Source organism: Xiphophorus maculatus, chromosome 15 (genome assembly GCF_002775205.1).
Source record: "Xiphophorus maculatus strain JP 163 A chromosome 15, X_maculatus-5.0-male, whole genome shotgun sequence".
NCBI classification, from domain to species: domain Eukaryota; kingdom Metazoa; phylum Chordata; class Actinopteri; order Cyprinodontiformes; family Poeciliidae; genus Xiphophorus; species Xiphophorus maculatus.
Window position 1 is genome coordinate 2,878,115 of NC_036457.1, and position 24,225 is coordinate 2,902,339.

The 24,225-nt window shown below is 35.7% G+C and overlaps 1 protein-coding gene across 1 annotated transcript; it reads left to right on the top strand.

Moving 5' to 3' along the window:
- The first annotated feature begins 280 nt into the window (after nucleotides 1–280).
- On the top strand, nucleotides 281–24,027 carry LOC102222633 (triadin-like). Its single transcript, XM_023347879.1, has 32 exons — nucleotides 281–713; nucleotides 4,147–4,359; nucleotides 5,168–5,218; nucleotides 6,461–6,586; nucleotides 6,749–6,775; nucleotides 7,913–7,939; nucleotides 8,335–8,693; nucleotides 8,781–10,113; nucleotides 11,066–11,179; nucleotides 11,412–11,618; nucleotides 11,701–11,763; nucleotides 12,863–12,901; nucleotides 13,081–13,125; nucleotides 13,199–13,267; nucleotides 13,390–13,425; nucleotides 13,509–13,556; nucleotides 14,879–14,932; nucleotides 15,045–15,092; nucleotides 15,177–15,443; nucleotides 15,618–15,659; nucleotides 15,757–15,795; nucleotides 16,111–16,161; nucleotides 16,243–16,290; nucleotides 16,376–16,423; nucleotides 16,507–16,542; nucleotides 16,679–16,726; nucleotides 16,840–16,884; nucleotides 17,059–17,175; nucleotides 18,782–18,826; nucleotides 18,905–18,931; nucleotides 20,603–20,653; nucleotides 21,023–24,027. The coding sequence occupies exons 1-32, from the start codon at nucleotides 695–697 to the stop codon at nucleotides 21,172–21,174; spliced, it is 3,894 nt and encodes a 1,297-aa protein (XP_023203647.1). The 5' UTR covers nucleotides 281–694; the 3' UTR covers nucleotides 21,175–24,027.
- Nucleotides 24,028–24,225: the final 198 nt, after the last annotated feature.

Sequence of the window (24,225 nt, forward strand, 5' to 3'; positions counted from 1 at the left end):
TCTGGTGTGCTGCAGAGTGATTAGTGGGGTCACACCTCTGGCCTTAAAAGGCGAAGCAGAATACCAGCAGCAGAAGCCCCCTCTAAAAATATCTCTGGCTCTGAATGCCACGTGAATGCAACAGCACCAATTAGGTTCACAGTTTCTCAGCTGGCAGTTGAATTTTTCCATCAAACTCATGGAAAAAATGTCACATTAAAAGATATTAACACCGTGGACACCTTGTGGTCACATGGTGCAGCAACGTGGGCCGGTGGGGTAAAGTTACCTCTCCTCACTTCTGCCTTTTGCTTGGATCACTGCAGCGGTCCCAGTGGTCAGTCTAATTCTGTCTGAGCTGGTCGGGTGGAGGAGGGGGATTGCTGTATCTGCAATCCCAGGCCCAACCTGCCAAAGGGCAAAGACACCGACCGTCTAAACTTGGTCTCTGTCACTCTGTCTCTCCAGCCTTTTCCTCTCCTGTAGAATTAAAGACAAACGTTAGAAAATATCTGGACTTTTTGTCCGTCTGATAAAAGAAAGGAAGTTCTAATTTACAAAGAAGAGTCTTGTCTTGGCTTAAGAGTTTTTCACGCTGGAATACCTGGTAGGATTAAATCGTTCAGAGGAGTGAGGAAAATCCTGATGTTTTATCTTCATGGAAACATAATCTGCAGAAGGATTGCCTTTTCAGAAGGATTTTAATTCTGGAAGTATGACTGAAGCAGCTGAAGGTAAAGTTTTATCTCAGTTTGAAAAATCTACCTTCTGTATTTTGCTCTGGCAAAAGTTTTGTTGTTTATAAATCAAACTAAGGGTGTCCAAACTGTGGGCCAGGGGCCATTTGTGGCCCCAACTGCACTTCAAGACTGATGCAAACTTGTTTATTGAACTTTAGATTTTTGATCAGGGTAAAATTATTGATGAACATAATGTGAAGTACAACAAAGTATTTGTTTTTTAATAACTTTTATAACAATTAGAACAGGTTTATTAAGAGACTTTTACTGAAAAGCTGACTTTACTGCATCCAAATCAACCTTTAGTTAATTTATTGAGCCTGGTTAAATATAGAAGGCAAATTGAAAGAAAGTGACACAAATTCTGTTCTTATAACTGAGAACAAATTTGTTTAACTGGATTTTAAAAATAAATCTCTTTCTTTTAATACAACAAACTTGCAAAATCCTTAAGTTTTAGATCAACCAACAACAACAACATCAGACCACTTCCTTTGCTTAATTTTAGTTTATATGTTGTTACTTTTTCAGTATTTATTGTTGTCGTTCCACTAAAGTAGCCATGTGTGAACCTTTGACAACATGCTTTGGAGAAGAAGTGTGATTACCAAAGAGTAATCTGGAGTAAGCTGAAGAGTTCCTGTTTGAAAACAAATTTCTTCACTATTATCACATCATAAAACGCAATAAGTCACACTGAAATGTTTCTTCCTCATATCTCATCGTTATCCATGACAAAAACTTTTAAATATTATCTGAAGTTTTTAAAGCAACAGTTTCAAAGAGTTAATGGATAATTTTTTAGGTGAAAAACAAAGAATGTCTGACAGAAAATAATAAACCTAATATTTTATCCCAGACTATAGCACGGGTTTTTCTCACGTAGAGGAATAATATTGATATAAATAGATAAACCAGTTATAAGTTCTTTATTTATAGCAATGCATTTTGTTGTATTTATAGTAATATTTTATAATTTCCTCAGGCTTACTTTGACAACACCGCAGGCGGTCTGAGCTGGGCTATAATGGATACCTGGTAGGATTGTAGAAACCATAGATGGACACAGATCAGCTGTAAACTAGAGGATTTGTGTGTGGATGACTGAACAAGCCTTTTAAAGCAGGTTTCAGAAACTGGTGCAGCTTATCCAAGCTTGCATGAAAAGGCCACAGGTTCAGAGGTCGTCTGAAAACAAAAACATTGATTTCAGGAAGGCTATTTCTGAAAGCTCAAGAAGAACAAATTTAATCCAGAGCTTCGTTTTGCCAAATAGAAGATTAAGTGAAATTACTTGAAATACTTCGCTATAGTGGAGTTCAACTGGAATATTTTTGCTTTGCGTCAAGAATCTGCAGGTTTCAGAAAGTCAAATTTAAGACCTTTTAAGACCTTTTTTAATGACATTTAAGGCCAAAAAATAGAGGGTGATTGAGGGATTCTGGTATATTACGCTACAGATTCAATCCCCATACAGCAAAGCTTAAATGTTTTTGGTTTTTTTGCATGCACCTTGCTTCCTATGGTTTGGCAACATAAGAGAGCCAGTGGCAAAAACAAATGCTGTCCAGTCGACTGGCCATAAAGTTGCACTTACTCATGATTCAAAAAGCTAACAAGCTATTTAGCAAAGTTATATTAGCAGCTAGCTACTGGTAGCCTCAACCATCTTGAGTCAAAAAGCGGAGATGTCTCACAATTTCCTCAAAGAAAAGTTCAAGGTAAATAAATGTTACGGGACTAAATAATCCTTTAAACGACAAAATTTAAGAGCTGTTATTAACACATTTAAGGCCACCTTACATCTTTCTATTGAATTTAAGACATTTTAAAGCCTTAATTTTAGATAAATGAATTTAAGACAAAGACTTTTTAATGGTGCATGGATACAAAAGTCAAGAGATTTATGTTCTGTTTTATTTTGATCTAAATGTAGAAACCTATCAGGATCTTTAACTATAAATGTCAACACGTCAACCAGTGACACTGACAATCACATTGAAACAAGCCTTAAATTATTTTCTGTCGTGGTTGTAGAAAAACCCAAAAATGATGAGATTGATACTATTAATGAAAAAACACAAATACAGCCGTATGAGGGGAAAACTGCATTGGAACAGCAGGGATAAAACACTAGAAACCAACAGAGACTGAAAGAAAATGAGCAGCTTTAGTCCTACGGAGCTTGATTGCTGGATCGTGAACACATGGCTGATTGTAAACAAGGTTCAGCTGTGAGGAGAGACTAGGCAGGCAGACTGAGGGAGAGAGAGACGGCAAGAGAGGAGCACGGAGTAAACAAAAAGCAAACAGAAAAATAACAAAATGCAAACGAATGACTAACCAAAGAAAGAACCAGACAAAGATAAACACTAAAAAACTCAAACAATCCAGGATTCTGACATTTTCATTTGAAGAACCTTACAAATATTATGTAGTCTCATTGAAATAAGATAAGATTAGAAAATATTCTTTAAAATAATAAATAATCAAACACCAAGACGTACTTTGGAATCAAATCAGAATTGCTGGACAACATTTGAGTCAGTGATGCAAAAATATCAAAAAGATGTAGGAGTCTGAATAAATATTTCTTTTTCTTACAAAAACACAATCTGCTATGAATTGATTTGTACACTAAGCCATCCACCCACATCCTCCCACAAAACACTATATTCACTTGCTGTAGCTGGCGTCCAGACTCGATCTGTGGGAATGGGAGCAGAGCGTGGATTGTGGTTTGTGTTCAGAGCTGCTAAGCTTTCTTAGTCAGCAGTAATGAAGAAGCTTGCAGTCGCCGCCAGCAGTGAGCTGAGGAGAGTCAACAGGTGGTTTCAGCTGGTCTGACAGACACACAGCAGCGTAAACGAATGATTAGGATAACGCCATGAAGCCATGATCCATTTTTCAGGAGCAAAAATGCAAACTAAGGACGTCTAACTGGTGAATGCAACAGAGGGAAACCACAACTGCCTCGTCCTTGCTCTCTAACTTTATTTCCCTAATTAGAAAAACAAAACTAAACAAAACAAAGAAAACCAAAACAAAAGAAATTACAGCTAGAAGCAAATTAAAGTAAAGCACAATGCAAAATACTGAAAATCTGTACAAAAACCCAGGATTGTAAGAAAAAAAAAAGCTCATTCGTATGACGGAGTATTCAATCCAGGCCAAGAAAATCCAAATAACAAAATTCAGAGGATAAAGCCATAATATTACGAGAATAAAGTTATTATATTGTGACATTATTCTGGTAATATAGAGATTTTATACTACTTATGTCTTTATTATCCAAGTATTCTGTCTTTATTCTGAGAATATATTATTAATTTAGATTTTTTTTTCTACTTTTTGTCTCATATGATCCAGCAGATATTTTTGATATTATGTTCTTTATTTTTTGATTTGACTATATTTTTTTCTTCAGCTCGATCGTCAGTGACAACCACCATGGTCATTGACGGGAAGGCCGGAGAGGCCGGCTCGACGACTCTCCGGTCGTCAAAGAAAATGTTTACAGACGACCTCTACTCTACGTTCAGCTCCCCTCTGGCCTGGATCCTGGTTCTGGCACTAATCATCACCTGGACATGCGTGTTCATTATTATGTTTGATGTGGCCGACTATAAGACCATTGCAGGTAAAAGAAGAATGGTGAATATTTGGTAAATTATGACGTTGAAATTATTGAATATTCCTTGTTATTTGATGCTCTGTGGTTCATCCATTATTTTCTAGGATTTTAAAGATTTTGTTATTTTTGTTTCCAGTTTGACCTTTGTTTAGAAAGTAGTCACAAACTAAACTCTGTGGTGTGTTGTTTTGCACTTCAGGTTAGATTAAAGCAATTTAAAAAACTGGATAAAGCCGCTTTACAATTATTGCATTTACGAATATATTAGTTATGAGCATTAATGTTTGGAATTATGTGAAAACATACTTTATTTGAATAATAAGGAAGAAATAAATATTTTCTTTTAGTCTTTATTGTATGTTTTATCTTACTTCAGGGAGAAGCTGGCAATTTTAATATTTGCAGGAAAATTTCACCTGGAAAATTTTCCTCAATTTTATCATATTAAAGCCATTAAATTAGGCTGCGTAGTCTCTCAGCATTGTTTATTATATTTGAATAATAAATGAGTAATATTATTGTATTATAACAGAGTTATCTATTCTAACACTATTAAAAATCTCCCATCATTCATCTCTAACAGAAAGACTCACAAGAAACTGATTTTGTTTAGTTATTTCATTTCATTTTAATTTACACTGACAGAATAATGCAAATTAATGTACACATCAATAATAATGTTTGTAAAAGCTATAATAATCAGTTTTATTGTTGAAAAAGACTGGACGCATGTAAAACCTTACCATCATGTTGGTTTTACTTTCCTTTCTCACTAAAAGTTTTTACTCATCATCCCTGTTTTTCATCCAACCAGATCGCCCTCCTGCTGGGATCAGGAAGGTTTTAAAGAGTTCAGGGCGCAGAGGCAAGACTTCTCACCTGCAGCTAACTTAGCAGATCCCTAATGCTTCTTCTAAAACTACTAATGGCTTCATATAACAACAAAACATAGCTGTTCTCAGATTAATCCCTCTGTTTTTAATAGGAGATGCATTTACAAGCAGTTTCTGGTGCTTTAGCAGCATCCTGGATGTTTAGCTTCAGTGGAAGAAATGGATATTTGACTCTGTCCTGAATTTGTGCATTTGCTCACATAGAAAGAAATGAACAGTCTCTAGTTATTGTGATAGTGAGTTTTAATTTAGAGAGACTGAATGAAACCGCTCCAAAAGAAGGAACCGGACTATAGCGCAAGGCATGCTGGGTAAATACAACCAAAACAAACGCTAGCTAGAGCCTAAAGCTAGTGTGAGAAATGGCTTGTTGTCTTTTTGCTGGAGAAAAAAGAAATCCTACAACTACTAAAATATGACACCAGTCCACTTTTATTTTCATTTTGTGAATCAGGCAGTTCCTCGGTGTCTTCTTTAGAGGTTATTGTGTTTCAGTGGTTCTTGGTGCAGCGCCACCTCAGGTGAGGAGGGGAACAGACTTTTCAACTATAATAATGGCATAGTAATTATTGACCGTTCATTAGTTCGTAAGTTGGCAAACTACTGAATAATAATATGTACAGTCATATTAATATTATTTTTAAAATGTTCTGTAGAGGGAGGAGTACACTGACTGCATTGTTTTCTGATGTTTGTAGTTTATTTCCTGAACTTTTCTGGTTCAAACATTCACAAAACCCATGAATGAAGTTTGATCTGAAAAAAGAAACTGTGGGTTTTTGAAATAATTGAACTTCAGAGGAGCTTGATTCCAATTAGTTGCATTGATTATTGATTTCTGATTAGGCTAATCGAGCTCCTCTGAAATCCCTGTTATATATAAAGCAGTTTCTGACTGAAGCTGATGGCTGAGGATTTGAAGGATTTGTGAAATGCTTCTTTATGCAGCATTATGTTGGAATGCGTCCTGAGGAGGTTAAACTGGAAGATGGGTTACCCTTACCTCCTGTGATGTTTTAGGATCCATTTCTTAAAAGTTCTTGCTGCCCCACTTTCAGTTTAACCCCTCAAAGTGGAACCATGTCCGTCTTGAAGAAAATATTGCTTATACAGAAACTCGTATTGTTTGAAATTATTCCATTTAGTTACACAATTGATGAATATAAACTAAAGTATTTGTGTTCTTTGCCTTGTTGACCTCTGTACTCCCCCAGGAGGTCTCAGTAAGTTCGGTTCAGATCCTGTGAAGGTGGTGAACGATGCCGTGGACGAATCAACAAACATTATTAGCGCCATGTTCAGTTTCGCTGCGAACCTCATTGCTCCAGACGAAGAAGAAGGTACACTGAGTTCTTCAACACAAATTACACATTGCATTTTAATAAAAATAGGAATCACATTTTGTATTATTCAAGCATGTTTGAAAAAGAGTGTTTATAAATTTATTTTTTGATCAAATTTTCAACACATTCATGTACATATTTTTTTATCTTCCTTTGCAGGAATGCTGTATGCGGTGAGGAAAAAAGGTTTGTATAGAGAGTCATTCATTCTTCCTCAATCCTAGAGCAAATTTTACCTTCTGTGTTAATTTTTTTTGTGTAGCTCAAACAAATGGAAAATCTACATCAATTCAATATTTCTAAACTGTTTAAAAACTTCCTAAGAGGAGATGGGAATTAGCAGCAGATTTGGATTTTAAAAGAAATTTTATGCAATCACAATATGAGTATATGTTTTTGTAAAGTTTTATCGAAAAATGGGATGTGGCAAATTATAATGGAAAATTGTTGATGGTATTTCAGAAATTAGCAGATTTTTGCACGTTTTCATCAATTTATAATTAATTTTTGGAGATGGACTCTACGTTATTTGTTTGGAAGGCCTCCCTGCCATCACCCTAATCTAATCTTCTAGAAAGATCTGTTATCAGATTCAAGTCTGTTTCAGAGGAAATGTGGTAAAATTAAGATTAAAATTGGGGTTAGCTTCTTGAAATTAAAATCTAATAAAGTTGGAGAACTATAGGAACACATTCACATGTAGGATCCAAAAATTTCAGTTTCTGCCCAATGAAAATACAATGAAACAATTTGTAGCTTAAATAATTAACACAAAAAAAGGTAATAAAACAATTACAACATGACAGCAGAAGGCTGTAAGCCATGGATGAGTTTTTGACTTGTGTTTATAGAATTTGATTTGCAGCAAGGATAAAGTTTGGAGACACTGTACATGGCATTTAGCAGGTTAAATTGGGGCTGGGAACCTCTGATTTAATACACATAATAATATTTATGTCTAAGCTTCTTTTATTTATGAACCATTTCAAAGAGTCAAGATGGTTGGATGAGGAGGAGGGGGAGGAGGAGGGTCAGGTGAAGAGTAGGAAACCAAAAGGTATTCGAATTCTTTGGGTGGGTGAAGTTTGGATTCTGCCATAACAACTAATGGAGATAAAAACAGGAGATCCTTCTTCTTCTACTTTCCTTTAATAGTTGTGCTTTTTCATCCTTGGTCATTATTAACTAGACACTTAATATCTCCCTCCAAAATGTTTCAATTAATTAGATTTATATTGCAACATGTGAAAAAGTATCTACACTTTGACTTCATTGTTCCAGTTTCTCGATTGACTTTTAAAAATGTTTTATTTGCTTTTGTAGGAGAATTTTTACCGCCAAGAAGTAAAGGTATGTTCCCTGAATGCATTTGATCATTCTATCTGCATAAGCAAACATCAACTGAAAAAAACCTGAACTGATACAAAAAGCACCAAAATTAAAAACATAATACAAACTTCCATCAAATTTCTGTAATTGTTTAACTTGTTTTTGTTGTAATTATACTGTATATCAGTTAAATATCATGATATGTACTTGATTTCTTTCAACATCCTCATAAAAATTCAATCTGTGGCGCCACTTTTTTTTTCTGTTGTTTGATTTCAGAATATTAAATTAGTCTTCAAGAATTTTCCAGGAGAAATAGTTTTGATTTCTGCTTTTAATGTATTATTATTATTATTATTATTATTATTATTATTATTATTATTATCATCATCATCGTACCTTATGCATTTTTACAGTTATAGGAATGCAAGTTCAGACAAAACTAGAAAAGGCAGAAGAAGCAGCAAAGGAAGAGGAAGAAGAGGCCTCTGAGGGGGAGGAAGAGGATGAAGATGAAATAGAGGAAGAAGAAATAGAGGAGGAGGAGGAAGAGGAGGAGGAGTATGATGAGGAAGGGGAATATGAAGAGGATTATGATGAGTATGAGTATGAGGAGGAATATGAGGAGGATGAAGAGGAAGATGAGGAAGCAGAAGAAGAGCAGGAGGAAGAAGAGGAGGAGGAACAGGAAGCAGTAAGCACTGAAGAAGTTGAAGAAGAAGAGGAGGAGGAAGAAGAGTTAGCTGAAGATGAGGAAGCAGAGGAGGAGGAAGAAGCTTTAGCTGATGAAGATGAGGATGCAGAAGAAGAAGGTGAGAAGGAAGAGGAAGCTGTAAGCGCTGAAAAATTTGAGGAAGGGGAGGAAAAGGAGGAAGAAGCACTAGAATCTGAAGAAGATGAGGAAGAGGAGCTAGAAGGAGACATCCAAGAGAAGGACGAAAAGGAGGAGGAAGGAGAGGAGGAGGATGAAGGAGCTGAACTGGAGGAAACTGGAGAACCTGAAGAGGAGGAAGATGATGGAGCTCCTCCATCAGCTGCAGTAGAGGCTGAGGATGATGAAGAGGAGGCAGGAGAAGAAGATGAAAAAGAAATGAAGGCAGATGCTGCAGCTGCTGATGAAGAGGAGGAGGATGAAGAAGAAGCTGCAGCTGCTGATGAAGAGGAGGAGGATGAAGAAAAAGAAGCTGCAGCTGCTGAAGAAGAGGAGGAGGATGAAGAAGAAGCTGCACCTGCTGATGAAGAGGAGGAGGCCTCTGATGAAGCTGCTGATGAAGAGGAGGAGGCGTCTCCTGAACCCGTCTCCACCTCAGATGATGAAGAGGCGTCTCTGTCTCCTGATTCCGACGTTCCCGTTGTTGTCATAGACGGCGATGAAGACTCGCCGCTGCCTGACGATGATGATGTCAAAGATGAAGAGGATGACAGCAGTGACGATGCGTTTGTGGATTCCTCAGAAATCAGTGACTCAGCACTTCTGTCCAGTGAGGAAGACGATGAAGATGACAGACTAGCAGCGACGTCAGACAGCGATGATGTCATCGCAGAGGACACTGAGGAAGACTTGGATCTAGATCTTCCTCACATAGCAGTTTCTAGTGACGAGGATCTTAAAGTTAAAGATGAGGAAGATCTTTCTCCTCTACCACCTGTCGATGATGATGATGATGATGATGATGACGTAAAGGTTTCTGAGGAAGATGAAGATGACCTGGACCAATCAGACGACCTTTCTGTGGCTTCCTCTGAACTGTTTGCAGATGATGAAGATGAAGGTAAAGATGAAGACCTTGATAAGGACGACCTCATTGACCTTGAGGTTGATGAAGATGAAGATCTTATCAAACCTTTACAGGCGGAAGAACAAGAAGTAGCAGAGGAGGAAGAGGAAGACGAAGAGGAAGAGGCGGACGTTCTTCCTTTGGTCAGCTCAGACAGTGGAGTGTTGGGCGACGAAGATGACGACGATGATGAAGATCTTGATGAGGACTCTCTGAGTGATGATGAAGATGAAACCGAGGAAGACGATGTTGAGACGAGCTTCGATGATGAAGAGGAGAAAGAAGTGATAGAAACATTGGTTGGCACAGAGGAAGACATTGATGAAGCCGAGGATGACGAAGGTGAAGGTGAAGATGAAGATGAGGAAGATGAAGACGAGGAAGATGATGATGGACTTGATGACATCCTGTTGTCAGGTGAGGTTAAACTTTCATTTCCTCCATTTTTTAATCCAAAATATTCAAACGTTTGACCATAGATTTACAGTTTTTGGGAAAAACTTCACAAAATGACAGCAATAAAAAATAAACGCTGAAATTTATAGAATTAAAAATTATTACCAAAGTCATAAATTCACACCTTGTTGGGCTTAACCTTTTAAATGTGCTGCAGTTATGTCTATTGCTCTATGGTACTTTTTTCTTCCACTCAACTTTTCCTTACCATGCTGCAGTATGCAAACTGTTTTTAGTTTCTTCTGAGAAACTAAGCTATTGATTTTCATTGTCTGTAAGTCCTAATCATCAAAATTGATAGAAATAAATGGCTGAAAGTTACCAGTTTGTTTAACAAATCCATTTCGTACACAATAAACTTGAATGAGTGAAATAAATAAACTTATCGACGATCCTCTAGTGTATTGAGGATCATCAATAAGTTTCTGCAACTGTAGAAGGGTTAACCTGACTAACATTGCTTGAAGCCTAAAAAATGGAGGCTATAAAGTTGTTGATGTTTATTAAATCAGCACCAAACTAGCAAGAATTTAGCCCCAATGAGTCGACTCGGTAAGTTATGAGCTGCCTCTAAACCAATGAGATCCATTTCGTTAAAACAATAATGACAAAAAAATAAATAAAAATAGATTGATTGATTTTTTAGTGTTTAAAATCAAAGAAAAGGAAATAACTAAATGTGTAACAGAAGCCCATGAAGCTGCATGTGCGAATATTATCTGATATTTAGGAATCTGAAACCAGATTTAATTCAGCCACAGTTATGTGCAAAGTTAACTTGCATTTATAAAGCGATTAAAATCAGTCATTTAAAGTCATTAAATAAATATGTAGACATTTGATCATTTACAGTATCTAAAATTAATTAATTTTAGTAGCTCATTTTAATGACTAATGTGCTTTTTAATTGAAGCCGCCATTGCAGCAGCGATCACTGGCCAGGAGGAGGCAGCAAAGACTGCTGTAGATGATGAAGAGGCTGAAGCTGATGAAGACAAGGTGGAGGAAGATGAAACAGAAGAAGCTGGTAAATATCAGCTATAAATTATATGAAAAACTGTCTTTATATTAGATTTTTAAAATAAGAGCAATGTAATCACTTAATGAGAGAAAAAGACTCAAATAAAAACATATGATTCATATTTTAAATAATTTTACAGACTAAAACTGCACCAGAACTTCTGATAGCTCTTAAGAAGATCTCACAGTTTTTTTAGTTTGTTTATAACTGTGTAAGTGTTTTGTTTGGTTCCCATCAGAGACCAGCCAGCCTGCTGCTCCTGAGGAGAAAGATGAAGAAGAAGAAGAAGCTGAAGAATCTGTTTCTAAGCCTCAGAAATCCATCGACAAATCCGAAGACAAGGAAGAGGAGTACGATGAAGACGGAGATGAAGAAAAGGCCACAGTGGATGTGATCAAACCTGTGCCTGAGCCAGAGGAGGAAACACCCAAAACAGAACCAACAGGTTAGAAACTGAGCCTGAGGAGGTGAGTTTTTACCTTATTTGTTTTTCATGTAACTTTAATTTTGTACTTTGTGATTTTCAGAGTGTCCCTGCCTACATTCTGCAAAGACACAAGAGACTGTCACCAAGACTGCAGATAAAAAAGGTTTGTTTGTATTCATGGTTAATTCATGCACAAAATCAAACATGTTTGATTTTCTCAGTTTAAACTTGAGCAGCTGAATTGAATCTCAAGTGAAGAGGAGCATCATGAACATGAGCCGTGCCGTGGAAAAAGTATTTATAACTCCTGAACTTCGAATACCCTGAAGTCAAGTATAAGTTTATAACTGGACAAAAATGCAGGCAGTAGAATAAGATTGCTATTTAATGTTAAGGAAAAATAACATGAGATGATGAGGAAAACATGGAGGAAACGAAATGCAACAGAAGGAGTCAGTGGAAAACAACAGCTGAATCTCCATTGACCATAAAGTTATGCAAATTGGAATTACATTTATTTTTTATTATTTAATGGAAACCCACAAATTTTTCGCTAAAAGATTTTTGTGCTAAGATTACACCATCTTTCAGCTGTATCAAAATGAGTATTTTTTGCAAAACTGCAATGCAAACACATTTTTCACATCACACGAGTCACATGATCAATAACCTGATGTTGCTACTGGTGGAAAAAAAAAAGAAGACGACGACAGTAAGGGGTACGAGGATGTTTGTAAATTTCCCATCACATGTTTCTTATTTAATGGAAACACTGCAATTATGAAATTGTGTTTTTTTTTACATTATTGAGAAATCAAAAAAGTTTTGTGCACATTTGTAACTGAAACTCAGCTGATGAGAACTGAAGAGCTTAACTACCCAGTAGAAATGACAAAGGAGACAGAAGAGCTAATCATAGGTGAGTGGATGCAGCCGAATGGTAGACTGAGGGTGAGGTGAAAAATAAACAAAGAAAAAACCCTCAACCTAATATAAACAATAAACAGAAAGAAATAGTAATCTAACAAAACAAATCCAAACAATGAGAATAAATGAACTAACATGGTGGATGAACTAAAAATGAAAGATAGGACAAAAAACAAAGAAATGAACAAGACAGAAAATAAAACACATTGAAATTTGTGATTGTATAATGACAAAATATTAAAAAGTTCAAGAAGTATGAATATATTTGCAAATCAGTATTAAAAATACTCTATTTTTGATATTTTTAGGATTTTAATTTAGTATTTATCTGTTAGATGCTCCCAGGAGGGTGTCGGCTGTGCGACGGAAAAAAGGTAATTCTAAAAAAATAAAACTTTTTTGTTTTAATGAACAACCAAATCTTTCCAAGTACAACAAAAATAATAGTTTTCTAACTTATAAAAGTTTATAACTTGAAGGAATTATTATGATGCATTGAAAAGTATGTTGAAAATCTATTTTTCCTGTTCATTTATTTGTATTTTACTTTAAGAACAGGAAGCTGTGAAGAAGACAGATGAAAAGCCAAGAAGACAAGGTAATACCAAACACTATTATATATGTATTGTGTAGGCATAATTACTTCATCTGTGCTCCGATGTTTGGTCCAGCTCTTCCTAGATTTCCAGCTCTGGAGCCAAAAGCCAGGAGAATCCGAAGATTAGCTCCTCTTCTGAAAGGTATCCAGAAAATATGAACGTCTCAGCTGTGATGCACACTTATCGATAAACTAGTGCCAGGCAGCAGTGACATTATTTTAATCTGTTGATGAAAATATTAACATAAATTTTATTTTATAAAGCTAAGATAAAACAGAAAAGCAAGATGTCAAAAACAGGTAAGCAAGTCAAATACACACTGTTATTACAAAAGAGGGGATATTATTTTTTTCCCCTTAACTGGACTGTATTTTATCACCAGTGATGGAGACCAAGAAACAGGAAGAGACCACAGAGTCTGCACAGGAAGGTAAACAATTAAAATTGTATTGTTTTTTCCTATTTTGTTTTCTAATTAATATACCAAGTTAAAAAACACAAACTACATTGTTCTCTTAATTTTGCGGCTACAGATTTAGTTTTTTTTTTTTTTTTTACTTTGTTGATTTTCTAATCCTTATTAAAAGCTCAAGTAGCTTAAACACATTTGCAAACCCCGGCTCTTAACTGAAAAACGTCATAATCACACCTTTCAAAACTTATTTATCAATTCCTCAAAAGAACAACTGTAAACTCAGAAACCAGTGGAAGTAAGTGTGGCGCAGGATGTGTGCTCGTTTTTTGGTGCATATTTTATCAATGTTTATAGAGAACAAGCATGAAAACAGGTCAAGATTAAATATAAGAACATTTTCCAGTATCTGGTAAAGATTGACTACAATGTACAACCGACTTGTTCTGACGTAGACCCTTAATTAGTTTTAACTTCCTGTTTGAGTTGTGATGCTTTTATTTTGAAGCTACAACTTCCTGTTTAGTTGTTAGCGCAACGGCAGTTTAACGGCAATCAAAAGAAAGAAGAGAAGTTGCACCGTTGATTATAAAATATATCTTGTTATTCGCAGCCCCTTGACAAAAGCAAAAGGTATTTAATGATGCAAATAATTATATGTTTTAAATATTGTGTGACAATCATTAAGAAATAATTGGTTTATGATCTACATATAGCGGCCTAAACAGGACTAGCTAAACCTGCTCTGGGTAAGGCTAATCACCATGGTAACCAGTAACCGTGCTAGGATATCCGGAAAATCCCGACATAATCCGCTCTCCTGGTTTGTAACTATGCATGGTGCATAAAAATAAACAAAAAATAATTCTTCGGTCAACTAAAGAAGCAAACATAAGGAAAAGAAAATAATGTTTACATTTCAAAATTGAAATTTTGAAAGTCAGCAGTTAGCATCTTAAAGCTCATTCAGCCTCAAACATTCTTGCAACATAACTATAGTGATCCATTTCATTATCTACAATTAAAACCAGATTGAAACACAAAGCATGATTATTAAGCTAGTGAAGCATCTGATGTTTATACAAGTCAAAGAATTGATTGACTTTCAAACATATGTACATAAGATGTGATTTTGACTTATATTTGGCAGCATGTGTTAAACAAAAGACCTTGTACGATATATTTGGACATTTTCAGACATATTTTGACTTTCTGTATAAAAGAAAAAAAAAAAAAAGAGCAACTGACCTGAAAAGTTATGTTAACTTCTATCCTGTCTATTTGACTCCAGGATTACGGTACATGAGGAAACTTTAATATGCATTTAATTTTTGCTGCAGTCAGTCCCTGCAGACCTGCTCCAGTTTACTGCCCGGCCCCCCCAGGATGGTACGGTAGGTCACCCTCTAATAATAACATACATGAAATGCTTAAAAATCTGTAAAAGACTGGTTGCATCATAATTAAGTAAACCATCTATTTGCTGAAATTGTCTGTGTTTTCCAGTTCATCACATCGTCACAGACAATCCGTACCCTCCTCCAACCATGTCAGGTATTCACGCTGATGGGGGATCAACTCTGATCTGGTATTTAGCATGCAGTGCAGTTATGAACAGCTTTTGTTTTTTTTTTCTAGCTCCCTCTGCTCCGATTGTGACCGTTCACCCTCCAGCTTCTCCATCACAGCCTCCATATCAGCAGCCTCCTCCTTCACTAATGCAGCCGCTCTATGCTCACTATCAGCCATATCAGCCACCAGTGCAACCTGCAATGCCACCTCCTGCAGAACCTTCTCCATCAGTGCAACCAGAACATCCAGAGGCTCCACAACCGGAACCACCGGTGGAGCCTGAGGCACCGACTCCAGCTATTGAAGCTCCGCCAGCAGCAGCTGAAGACCAGGGTGAGGAGGACCATGAAGATGATTAGTTACTATAGGTTAAAACAGCAAAAATTTGAAGAAAGACATGATTACACAAAGAGAAACACAAAATACATATCAAGTTACTGTAGTTCCAGTTAAAAAAGTTTTAAAGCACATATTGAATGATGAAAAATGATATTGTTTTTCTTTTAGAACCAGAGAAAGTTGTGAGAAAAGCTCCCTCAGTGAAGAAAGGTACAAACTATTTAACGAATTAAATTTGCAGACATCAATATTTTCCTCCTAATTACAGCTGTGAACAGTAATTATGTATTTTATTGTGTTTTCTCAGCTGCAAAGAAAAAAACTAAGGTTGCTAATTCAGTAAAAGGTACTGGATGTTCTTCTGCTTTAATTCACTGAATCATTGGGATGTTTCCTGAAACTAACTGCAGCTCCAGCATGTGATAACTGTAATATAGTGGCACAAAGTGCTCTGCGTGCATTAAATGGGCACAATTTGCTTTCTGTGGTCATTTTACTGCAATTATTCTCTCTGAGTGAAAAAGAACGAGACAGAAAGAAGCATTTTCTGTTTAGCTTCAGCTAACACAGTGACTTTATGACTGAAAACTGTTCCATTATAATAAATGCTATGAATTAATTACATAGAAATTAAAATGAACACAAATGTTTGTTTCTTTAGGTAAAGCTCCAAAAAAAGAGAAAACCAAACTTTCTGCTGAGGCTAAAAAAGGTGAAGTGTATACTTAGAAAATTGATAATATAAATATTTTTAAAAATGTTGCTCATTTCAAATGCACCGTTTCATCTACAGAGAAGCTTCCAAAGGAGAAATCCAAACTTCCAGCTGGAGCTAAAATAGGTAAATCTGATATTAGCTGAATTATCAGGCTGTATGCTTTCAAAAATGTTGCTTTTTTGGGTCAAATTTTATCATTACTTTCTAGAGAAGCCTGCAAAGGTGAAATCAAAACTTCCAACAGAAGCTAAAAAAGGTACATTAAATATTAATTAATTTATTAGCTGCATGCTCTTGTTTTCTGTTGTTATTTGGCATTTTTTTGTTTTCCATCCATAGAGAGGCCTACAAAAGAGAAAACCAAATCAAGAAAAGGTTAGCTGACCGAGTCTGGCGTTGTCTGGGTTGTCATTACTAAATGAATTGAGATGCAGCCTAAAGAAAATGTCAGCAGTGATACAGAAACATGATTTTTTTAAAGCTAATCCCAACAATTTGCTCATAATGCTAGAGCCTGCAGCTGTACAGCAGAAGAGGAAATCAGCGCCTAAGAGGACAGGTAACAACACGCACCGACTCAAATTAATATGCATGAAGTCAGTCATCATTCACTGCAGTGACAAGAGAGATGATTGTTGATTAGAAACTAATTGTTTCTGTTCCCCTCCGGAGCGCCGGCTGTCAAGAGCAAAGTCAAAGCATCCAAAGATAAGAAAGGTGCAATTCTGATGATGCATGAACTCCGCAAACTTTTCCTAATGGTTCATGGTTTTTTTAAGTAATTGAGTTTGACCAAGTTTCTAACTGAATTTAAAACTTTTCCAGTCCAGTGAATGCAGATGCTAATGGTTTACTTTTGTATAAATGAGTAAAACATGTTGTGTTGGACAGAACCAGAATCACGTCCACAGCCTCTGAGACTGAGGACGAGACTGGAAGCTGACAGGAGGACAAACGTGACGGCTAGAGCTGAGCCAAAGAAACCAGTCAGAGTTTCCTTTAAATCAGGTAACTTTAACAAAAACAAGGCAGGTTAAACATAACAGACACTTTACTGTTCTTAGTGGTTCTATAAATAATCTTTTAGGAAAGCCAACCATTGTTTTTTTGTCTGTATATTTTCCATATAAGAACACAAATATAATCTTGTCTCTGAAATTTCTTACATCGAAGTTCAATCATAGAAAATGGCATTACAGATTTCACGTCATTATTATTTATTAAACAGATGAAACCTAATAATAAAAGTTCTGTCTGAGAAACCCCATGATTGAATGGAGCCATCTTTACTAAATCTCAGTAGTTGATCAGTTTTTTCAGTCATTCTGGATGATTTTTGTCCACTGGGACTTTATAACATTATCTAACTTCATTGAGGTTAAATATATTTATTTTTGAAAAGTTAACTGAAAGTCCCACCAAAACATTTTAATTTGTTGATTTCTGGACTTTGACTAGGCCATTGCATCACCACAATTTGTTTTCTGCTGATCATCCAATTAAAGGCAGTGAGATATTTGATGTTTGGCTGTAAGAAAACATTCAGAGGAGTTCATGGTCAAACCAATGAGAGCAGAGTTAGTTTAGTTTATTTCAGATATATTCACATTCAATTAAGTATAAGTAGAAACTTATTTGATACTAACCCTTTCTTTTATACATGTCTTACTTTATACATTATTCTTTATTGTTGTTGTCACCAGTGAATGCAAAAGAAGTCCAGATCATCATTCCTCCACCACCATGCTTCACAGTTTTTTCTGTAAAAAGGCCAAACATCTAAACTTTGGTCTTATCTGTTTCTGAAACTTAAGCTATGCTCACATATTATTTTTAGCAAAGAAATTAGCTTTCTCATACGTGTCCTTCCAATGTAGCCATGGATTTTGTGCTTTACATTTATTAGAAATAGTGGTTAAATTTATATTATACAATAAAATGTATTTCAGTTTTAAAGCTGAGTGGGCAGGATGAAATGCCGTTGACCTCACTTTAGTCACAATAACTGAATCCTCAAATGATGCTGAGAAGAGATGGAAAGCCAGCAGAGTTCAGTAATGTTAACAGGCTGAACACATGAAATGGAAAAGGGGAATAATTAGACAGAATGTGTGGGAGTGGGAGGAAACGGTCAGAAAAGAGTTGAGAAAAGATTACCAGAAAATTCCCACTCAGGTTCATAATGTGTAGATTTCAAAACAACGTCCAACTATAGGAGAACGAGCGGTGTGTGGGTTTGACTGTTAAAAAAGACATATGCCGATAGCTGCATCAAGCGCAATCAGGATGAAACACAAATATTTATCTGCAGCATAATAACTAATACATAATGTATTCTAAGAAACAAACCAGTGACCGTTTAATGAGCAAATACAAATGGTTATGATTCAAATCTCACATTTCTTACCAGATTATTGGCATTTTTATGTGTTTATTTTGACGTCTCAGAGAGAATCTGGCTGGTAAAAAGGTGTATGGATTATGTGATTAAAGTTGTTTTCTGCCAGATAGAACTAATTGAGGATGTGCTGTGAGGTGCAACACAGAGGGAGTGTAAACAATGATGGTGATGCGTTTTGCAGGATATAATTGGGCTTTTTCTTTTCTGTTACAGAAAAAGCTGTAAAGGCTAAAAAGAAACCAGTCAAGAAAGCTGAAGGTATGGAGTCAGAACATAACAAACGATTCCTCTGAAATCTTGACTTTAAACTGATCAGCATCTTTTCTCAAACCCTAGATAAAGTCAAACAGCCACCAAAAACTCGTAAGTATGACCCTGTGGGCATTGTTTGTCACTCTGGAGAAAGTTGAGATGTTTTGGGCCTTAATGCATAGCACCATGTTTCAATCAAATCAAACAACACACTTCATAGCATCTATAAATAATGATGGGGTAGCAGTGATAATTTGGGTTTGTTTTGCAGCCACAGGACATGAGCACCTTCCAGTCTTCCTATATAACCCTAATTTTGTCTAGGGACAGATTTAGGGCTTTTAATTTGATAAATGTACAATAAAATGGCTGAAAAAACCCGCAAAACCTGGAAGGACAATGGTAATATGGTAAAAATGTACCTTTTATGACACTCATTAAATCGCTTTGATAAAACTAAAAATATCATCCAGAATATATTTATTAAATTTTGTGGTTTAACATTTATCTCTGACTAATACAGCGGTGTGGGAGTTATTTTTTATTTTTGACAATAATAATTTTATGTGTATGCTTTGTTACTAGCGAATGGGGAAGACGCTGCTTCCTGTAAGGTCTGAGGTATAAACTATGTTCTCACCTTATTTCCACTGACTGAACCAGTATGAGGAGATGCTAACGCTAATGACAGCACAGTAAAAGAGTTTTAATGAGATAATTTAACTGAGACGAGATTATCCACATCTTTAAGGGTGTTGAATTATTTGAAGAGATTAATGTTTTACAGCATTAATAACTGGATAGATTAACCTAAGAGCCAAAACTGATTAATCTCCTGTTCATAATGAGTCATTCAGTGGATTTCCAACACCGCCCTGAGTGTCCCCACACTTCTCTAATATCTGACGGAGATCCTCCTGTTTTCTACACCTGTTTGAGTTTGACTGATAAAACAAGAAAAACCAGAATCTGTGGTAAAGTACTTTAAAAACGACTCCAAGAACTACTTTAGTGATGTGAAGACATTTACACTTTTTCAATTGACCTTAATCAGTTATCCAATAATTTGAATTATTTGATATATGCATATTTTTGTATCTGTGTATATTATATTTTAGTTTTGAAAATATAATATCTTTTATTATATTTTAGTTTTGATAGAATTGAAAAGATATTTACACATTGCTGTGTGATGTTAAGTCTCACCATAGTAGGTAAAAACTTTTATATCATCAAAAGTTTTCAGATACTAAACTGCTCACAATAATAACAATAATAATAATAATAGGTTTTACTTCAGGAGATCCTGTATTTATAACCTCAGGCTGACTGGTGGAAATGACAACTATACAAATAAATATGGGAAAATAGACATGAGAGATGAAAAAAGGTTTCTTAAATGTATCAGTTTTGTTTTAAATATTTTGTCCATGCTCAAACTTTCCAACAAGTTTCATTAAATTTGCTTTAAAACACCGATCTTTAAACTAATCAAAAAGCCAAGAAACAAATCAAAGTTGTCAGCAATTTATAAAATCTCCAAGTGTCAGTGTTTCTTTTTATCTTCACTGTTAAAGGTTTTTGAAAAAGCAACTTAATTTTTAAAAAGTTGAACTTTGGAATAAGATTTAAGAGGCAAAATAATGATTGTTGGGGGGGGAAAGAAAATCCACCTTTTCAATTTTTTCTGTTTATAAGCTTGCAGTCACTGTCTCCATTTCCTCCAGTTATGATGAACACATAATTTCTTAATCTCAGTTTATTATGTTTGACTTCTTGCAGAGGAGCCTGAGACTGAAGACAATGTTACAAAGACCGAAAAGAAGAAACCGAGTAAGATCTGCTTCTGTAATTTAATTCAAATTAAAAGATCAACAGTAGTCAATAATGGTGGGCACCGCTAACTAAAAGTTAGTTGTGCTAACCCTAAATTATAAACATTATAATCATAAATATTATTATTAGTTTAATGCTGAAGTATTACACCAACATGCTGGAAGCTAATGATGAAGCACTAACTTCATTTCAAATTATGTCTGCAGTAGAAAGATTGCAACCATCTAGCACCAATTTCATTTTGACGTAATTTACATGTTTTTTAATTCTTTTAGATATTGTATTTATGTTTATATCTTCCTCTCCTCTTGCTTGAACCCCCACTGATCAAAACACACACAGCATCTCACCTTCTTTTCTTTCCAGGTCAGAAATACTTCCAGTGCATCTATTTCCCAGGAAAACACGCACACTATCCTTTACGACCTTTCACCCCGGCCATGTCTCCCGCCATGTTGTCCCCTGCTGTCCGGTCGATGCTGGAGCAGCAGAGAGCAGACAGAGCAGCGGGACACTGACCTGACTGACGGACAGATCTCTAATTCTGTGACTTCCTTTGTCTGCGATTAAAACACAGGCAAGAAAACAAAGAGGACAGATTTTATTTTTAATTTAGTGATTTATTCAGTGGTTGAGCTGCTGGGGACACTTATGAAATGTTCTCAGTCTTTTGCACCCACAGCTATACTTTCACTGCAATACATTGTGACTAAGTTTAAGATTTTCTTTGCAAATACATACATTTTCAATCAACCCTTTGTTTTTTTATATAATTATAACCACAAGGAATTTCAAAGCTGACAGTTTTTACCTTTTTCTGCTCCACTACTAAATGTCACAGCAGTGACCTGCGCTGGCCCTGATCACCACAGATCACCTGTGGGTGCAAGAGATTAGCATGCTAACAGTGAAGACTCCAAACCCAGAGGCTCCCACTTTTATCCCAGCAGCAACCCGTCTCCAGACATCCAGCAGTAAAATCCTGCTGCATGGTAATAAAAACTGAGAGGCTCTCTATCAGAGAACAGGATGATGTCCTGGTTTAACCTTTAAATATTTAAATTACAGGCATTTCTCCTTTTATAGTTCAAATCCCAGAAAACAAGCCAATTTCTTCCTTTTTTATGCCATCAAGTAAGACCCAACTGCAACGCAAAAAGTTAGGTTTTACAAACAAATGCATATATAAAACTAATTTTAAAAAAGTATATTAAAGAGAGCAACTAAACTAGAAAAACAAAAGTTACTGTACAAAACAAATTATGGCAAAAATGAAAAGCAGTGCAATTTAAATATGTGGAATTAGAACTTTGTAATGTGGAGATTTCTGCTTCAGTGTGAGTCAAAATAAACAATAATATTAAGAAAATTGGCAGTTATTTATATATGTTATCAGTAAAATTGGAGATAAAGAATTAAATGTACACAACATCTGAATTATTAATCATTAATATTTTAGATAAAAAAGAACCTTGAAATAATTTTATTTCTATTATGCATAAAAAAATACACTTAATTACTTTTTAAAAATCCATATTTTATTCGGTTATTGGAACCTTTTACCTCAATGTTTTGATTAAATTGTGGCACTTTCAGGCCTCCGTAGCCAACGGTGGAGAAGCTGCAGGAGGTTTAGCGTGATGCGTTTGGAGACGGGGAAACTGCAGGACAACTTAGACGTGACCAACTGAAGCGACGTTGTGATTGAATGTAGTTTTATCAGCCTGTGAACCGGGCCCGATGCGCCGTCGCTTTTTTACCTCGATTCTTCTCGGTTCTGGTGATGTGACTCAGCAACAAGTTCACCGTTATGGTTTTATGACTTACTGAGCGCTGCCAGACATTTCCTTCTGTTGTCTTATTGAATAGAAATCTATGCTACTGTAAAGGAACCAAAAGGGAGTTTCTACTCCCACGATGTTTCACTCCTGATGGTTCTGTGCACATGATTATTATCAAAGAATGTTGAAATTAAATAGTTTATGTGACAGAATAGTCCAGTTTACTCGTACTGCTGCAAAAGGACTAAATAAAGCAGTTTGACATGTGGGACTGAATGTGGATAAGCTGTGCCGAATTAGCTGATCTTTCTGAAATGTCAACACAAATAAAGCAGAGAAAACTATTAAAATGCAGAGTTTAGTTTTGTAAACCTGCAGAGAACTTCTGTCATCTAAAACAGTGAATCCCCGACAATTTAGAGTTTTCTGAGGAATGCAACTCCAAACTATTCACAGAAAATTCACAGATTCAAGGATTCATTTCTTACAGCGTTTCTAAAATATTTGAAAGAAAATGCAGGTTAGGAAGCTGAAATATTTTGACACAATCCTACTGGTCGTTCGCAAAGCAGCCAATCCAGAGATGTGCAAGTGCTACGACATTTTCCTCTGTGCATATTAATGGATATTAAGGTATATTTGGTGTTTGAACAATGAAAAATATGCAGTTATAAGAGTAATAAGAGACGGGCTCAAGTAATTTTGCTGCTTGTTGGTGACTTTGGTCCCTAACCCATAAATACTGGGGATCCACTGTAGAATTACCAAAGATTCTACAGTGAGATTCGTGGACAATGTGGACATTTCTGACAAGTTTTCCAAAGCAGCTCAAATGTGTAGTTCTTTGTTATTTTTGAGTTTGCCGATTACCAGTTTGCGTAAACTTCCTCAGAAAGTCAGAAAGTTTGGGTGGGAAATATTATTTTAATTCTGCCAAACATCTGGTTTTGGTTTGTTTGATGCTTTTAACCTTCAGGTTTGTTGAAAACTTTGGAGTCCAAATCTAAAATGGGTTCAAGGAAACTCTGGTCTCAGTTCTTTACAGGACTGGACTGACTACAGTGAATGTGTTTGTTGGAATGGCCTTAAATCACACCTGTTAGCCAGGTGTTAACCTTCAGTTTGTTGTAAATGTCGTGTTTGCAGCTTATATTTGTGTTATTTACATTAACACACAGTATTTACATTGTACTGCTGCAGGTATATGTATTTTTATTTAATTATTAGTGTAGATTAATGTCAGTGATGAAAGGACAGACTATGATGTCATAAAAACAAACAGAAGGAGCAGACGTCAGTGCAATCTGATGTAAATATCATGTTTGGTGGGAAACTTAGTTGAAGCTTGAATATATTACAGGTTTTAAATTCATGTTTGATTTTGTTAAGGTGAGTTGACTTTTTATGCATGTTGTTACATTTTATCACAATACTTTGCCTTGACGTTTTTGTTTTATTCCTTCTTTCTTTTATTTCACTGTTAGTTTTTCATCTGCAGAGGAATGAGCATTTATTGATCTTAAACCTCTGAGACAAAAAAATGTTTGTTGGCATTTTTCCAACTGTGAGCAGAATGAAAGCAGTAAGAAATGGTGTTTAGCTGTAAAATGTCCTAAATATGTATTCCGTTTTCATACTGAGCATTAATGTTTTATTGCTGCCACTAACTTTGGTGCTTTTTTATCATCACTTGACCAAGTAAGCAGGTTAAAATTAAAGGTGAGCAGCTTCACATTTCAGAGGTTTGTTTTAGAAAATCATATCCAGGCTTCAGAAAATAATGAATAT

Bases quoted from the DNA above. Each gene is read 5' to 3' on its own strand.
- LOC102222633 (XM_023347879.1), top strand. The intron at 4,360-5,167 runs GTAAAAGAAGAA...TCATCCAACCAG, and splicing joins CGACTATAAGACCATTGCAG to ATCGCCCTCCTGCTGGGATC. The intron at 13,557-14,878 runs GTAAACAATTAA...TTTTTGCTGCAG, and splicing joins CACAGAGTCTGCACAGGAAG to TCAGTCCCTGCAGACCTGCT.